Below are 4,716 nucleotides of genomic sequence, written 5' to 3' on the forward strand. Positions count from 1 at the left end.
GAAGAGACCAGGCGGAGAATGAGTGATTTCCATCCTATTCCCCCTGGATCCAGCCTTCAGGGGCATCAGAAAAACGCCAGGACCCCAAAATGAGGGAAGCAGAGCCAGGATAGGCAGGGCAGACAGTGTCTCCGGGATATGTCCAATTCCCTTCTTTTGTTTCCATCCCTTCAGGGCCTGTTCCCCATGGCCTCGCTGATCCTCCCCCACCTCCAAACAAAGCTACAAAACTCATTTGTAAAAGGAAAAAAAAAAAGTTTATTTTTTTTCCTCACAAGAAGCACATAAAATATCCAGGACACTTTTACAAACAAAAGTAAAAAAAAAAAAAGTGCATGATGCATCCCTCCCGCGGGTGTACAGTACAAAAATCCTGCAGATTTCCATATAAAACTGGGATAAGAAATACCATGGAATAAAGGAACGTTGTTACGGAGTACAGCAATGCACAGGAACAGCTACACGTCACTCATCCCCTCCTCAGGGGCTGACCGGGACAGTCCCCACCGCTCCGGCCGGGAGTCGGTGACACGGCCGAGCCAAACCCCCCCGGCACGGGAAGGGGCCCCCGGGAAGTCGGGCACTGCTGCCCCACGGAGCGACACCACCCGGACCGGGAATAAGGTGCCGGTTTGTGCATTTCAGGATTTCTGGCAGGACGGGACAGGGTTTGGATCTGCCGAGCAAAGCGTGGTCGGTGATGGGATGTGTCCCTGCACACCCCGCCCGCGTTCCGGCAGCGCTGCATAGATAAATGGGATCAATGGGATCAATGGGGACACCGGGAGCAGCCACCGGCACCTCGGCTGTCACGGAGCCCTTTGGTTCTGCCATGCCCAGAGCAGAGGGAAGCGGTAGCAGGTGAGCAGTGCCGAGCTCGGCGGGGACAGGAGGGCAGGACAGGAGGAGAAATGATCTCACTGCTACCGGAAACACCAAAAGCACCAAAAACTCCCCAGAGAACAGCAAACAGCAGAGTCCAACAGCTCAGCAGATACACAGTGTTTGTAAACTATGAGTAAGGCACTCCATCGTAAGGACACGTACGACACGTGGGGAGGACGAGCACATCAACCTTGTCATGCAACAAACCCGACGGGACGGGGCAGGTTTGGCTACAAACTCCCGGGGATGGCACAGCGGAGCTTCCGGAGCAGCTCCCACCAAGCCGTGTCTGTATCCCGACCACGCAGGGAGGGAGCCCCGAGCGAAGCCTGGGGCTGATCCAGCCAGAACCAGGTGGGAGCAGCAGCGGGGGAAGGCGGAGGGTGCCGAGCTGAGCCCCGGAACACCCCCAGAACTCGGCAGGCACTCGAGAAAGAGGAAGGAAATCAGATGTTTGCTTGTATCAGTTCACAAAATTTTCAGAATTAATTCAAATCTGTCCCCAGCACCTCTTCCCTCAGCCAGGCAGCGATGGGAAAGGTCGGCAGCACACAGAAAAATAACCTGTGGGTGGCCCTGGAGAGCCGAGGGTGACGGTGGAATTGTGCTGGGGTCACTGCGGGCGGCAGAGGCTCCCGGGCAGGGGACACGGAGGGTTCCCAGGTGCTGCTCCGACCCCGCGGCACCCAACAGCCCCGGCGCCTCCCGTCTGCCCCTTCCCAAATCCGAATCTGGGTGCGAAGGAGAATAAAGATGATCCAAACACAGGGAATGGATCCGGCCGTGGTTTATAGGGATTCATCCTGCCCCGAGCACGACCCAGCACTGCCTCAGCCCAACTAAGCAGAGGCTCCAGCACAACTTCCCTCTCAGAGCAGCTTTTGCTCCACACCAGATCTCCTGGGTGGAACAAGTGCAAATCAAATTCACACTCTTTCAGGAGGGACAATTATTCACTGATTGCCTGTCCCTACAATCCCTCACACAAATGAAACATGCAGGATCTTATGCTTAAGGGGAAAAAGGGAACTCCAGGCATTTAGGGCAGGAAAACACACGGGCTCCCTTCCTTGAGACACTGAATTTTCAATCAGAACAGTTCAGAGCAGCTGCTGCAGCCTGGCTCTGTCCCACCTCAAAGAGGGGAGTTGCAAGAAAGCCTTTCCATGGAGATTTAAAAATGTGGGCATACTCACAGCCAGGGTGAGCAAATCCACCTGTGTGATCCCTCAAATCTGCTTCGAAACATCACCTGAAGGCACATGGCCTCGGAGGGGATCGGGGGGCACCGAGGTTTGGAGCGCATGCCCTGCTCACTTCCCAAGCTCTTCCCTCTGGACTCCGTGAGGGCTCACATGGAGCAGCTCTTGACCAGGCTGGTTGCCAAAAATACTCACAGAAAAGTGCATTCCCTATGGAATGGGTGCACTGCTGTGATCCAAGCAGCAGCCCTGGCAGGAGGGGTAACACTGGACTGAGAGCACGGACAGCCCCCAGCTGCCCCCCTTCCCTCCAACATCCCTCTCCTCGGAGAGCGTCCGTGCTTCTGTCCAACTGCTCCCCCGAGCAGGATTCATGGGGCTTTCACAGCCCTGTGAGGTCTGGGACAGGCCCAGCCCGGCTCCAGGGCCACCCAGGCTCCTGACACCCATCATAAATAACACCCAGGATTCCTCCAGCAGCTCCCGGGCTGCCAGCAAACCCAGGGCACAAGGACCGTCCTACAAAACCGACAGCACAACCACAAAAGAGACTCGGTCACCTAAGGGGCTCCAGGAGAGCCACCCCTCCTCGGCCACCTCCTGTCACTCACAGCCCAATGACAGAGGGTCCCTGGCACAGCATCCACGACACTGACACAGCTTCACATCACGAGGGTCCACAGGCAACCACTGGCCAGGCTCTGTCAGCACTGGGACAACACCGACCACAACGACAGCAAAACACCCCAAGAACACAACACCTGTGACAGCCACACAGCCAGGGTGACATCGGGGCACAGCATCCCCATGGACACAGCTCAGCACTCTGACACCTCCCAGCCACAGCCCGGGGAAGCCTCTGTGCCCACACTGCTCCAGGCCTTTACAGCTAATGCTAAGGGAATTCCTTCAAACAACAGCAAGAATTCTGGGAAAAGCCTTTTGGATAAAAGCCCCGAACAGCAAACCAGGACGAAAAGCCAGCGAGAACAGAGGTAGTGTGCGTGTCACCATTTTAAGGATTTTCCACAAGTGCCCTGTTTAAATAGAGACTTGTGTTTGTTCTGTAAAAAAAAAAAAGTCATGAATAATTATTTTGAGTCTTTGAAACAGAGTATTTCAGCATTTCAGATATAGATAGATAGAGATACAAATATCTATCCATAACCACACACAAATCCACGTTATTACACTTGGCAAACAGTACTAGGAAGAGCATCCTGCAGGACAACAGGCAAGTCACACACCAAGTCCTCCTCTAAGCCATGCAACACATTTTATTTCCCTTGTGCCCTTCACCATGACCCATTGTGGTTCTCTCCTCCTCTCTCGGAGCACAGGGAGGGGATGAGGAGGTGGCACCACATGAGCTGCTGCAAGTCAGATGATAAAACAGCACTGAGGCAATGAATAAATGCTGCAAACCCCCAAAATCCAGCCCCCTCCTCCCCCTGCAAGGCATCAACTTTTGCCCATCCAGAGCATGTTCTTCAAGTTCCCACCCAGAGGCTTCAGCCCCGGTTTGGAGGTGCCGTCCGCGCTCCTCAGGGGGGGCTCACAGAGCACGGAGCACTCGCTGGACACGGCCTCCTTGGAGTCCGTGATGGTGGACACGTCCACGTCACTCGACAAATCCTCGGAGGACAGGTTCAGACACCCCAGCTTGGCGAGGGAATTGGACCTTTTCAGGGGTGAGGACACGGTGAGGCCGGCCAGGCGCAGCCTGGTCTCGATCTCCTGCGTGCGCTGCTTCACCAGCCCGGGCTTGCCCCGCACGCTGTGGATGCTGTCGCTGCTGGAGCTCCGTGTCAGGTTGGAGCTGCGGGAAGAGGAGGGGGTGTAGCAGATGGTCTTCAGGAAGTCCTTGGTGAAGCTGCTCGTGTGCTCCAGACGGCACCCGGCCGGCGTGGAGATTTTCTGGGAGATCCCCTCCAGGACGCGCTTCACCCCCAGCTTCTCTACATCATTCTCGGCGTCTCCGGGCACCAGCGGGGCCGGTGCCAGGAGAGGCACAAGGCCAGGGTGGGACACCAAGTCCTCGCTTTCCTCCACGATGCTGGAGTTGACCCTGCCCAGGGGGCTGTCCCGGAGCAGTGCTGAGGCGTCCGAGGGCAGGCTCTTGAGGCGCTCCAGCTCTTTGGTGTGCTTCCTGACCAATCCCGCTTTCTGCAGCTGGAGCAGCGACTCCTGGTGCTGCATCAAGTAACTGTTGGCGCTCGGCTTCTCCAAGTCTTTGCTGAACAACAGGTACTTCAGGTCCTTGGTGGGTCTGGGGTCCTTCCTGGCCAGAGACTCTTCCCTCACCACCTCTGCCTGAAGGAGGCTCCTGTCACAGTGGGAGTTTCTCCGGGGCAGCAGAGTTTTTTCAGGGGTTTTTGGCGCATCTTTCCCTCTCTCCAAAAGGCCGCAGTGCTGATCGAGTGACCCGCACGTGCCAACCTCCAGAGTCCCGGCTCCTGGCGCCAGAGGAAGCGGAGCCTCGTTATGTTTAGTTCTGAGTGGCTCCTCGGGGTGTGCCCTGCTGGGCAGGTGCTCCATCAGGTGGGAGTGCAGGTGGGGCAGGAAGGGGGGCTGGGTGCAGATGGTGCTGCTGCGCCGCGCGGCGCCGGCGCTGAGCCTCTCGCACTGC

At 56.7% G+C, this 4,716-nt stretch overlaps 1 protein-coding gene across 1 annotated transcript; it reads right to left on the bottom strand.

Moving 5' to 3' along the window:
• Positions 1 to 238: 238 nt before the first annotated feature.
• LOC121672420 (protein phosphatase Slingshot homolog 1-like) lies at positions 239 to 4,712 on the bottom strand (the record flags this gene model as incomplete). The annotated part of the gene is made up of 1 exon (XM_042045062.1): positions 239 to 4,712. A coding segment is annotated over one exon (1,164 nt), but the record flags the coding sequence as incomplete, so codon positions are not given.
• Positions 4,713 to 4,716: the final 4 nt, after the last annotated feature.

This window comes from Corvus kubaryi, unplaced genomic scaffold (genome assembly GCF_017639235.1).
Source record: "Corvus kubaryi isolate FWS band 111438036 unplaced genomic scaffold, C.kubaryi_AGA036_p1.0 62000, whole genome shotgun sequence".
Classification (NCBI taxonomy): domain Eukaryota; kingdom Metazoa; phylum Chordata; class Aves; order Passeriformes; family Corvidae; genus Corvus; species Corvus kubaryi.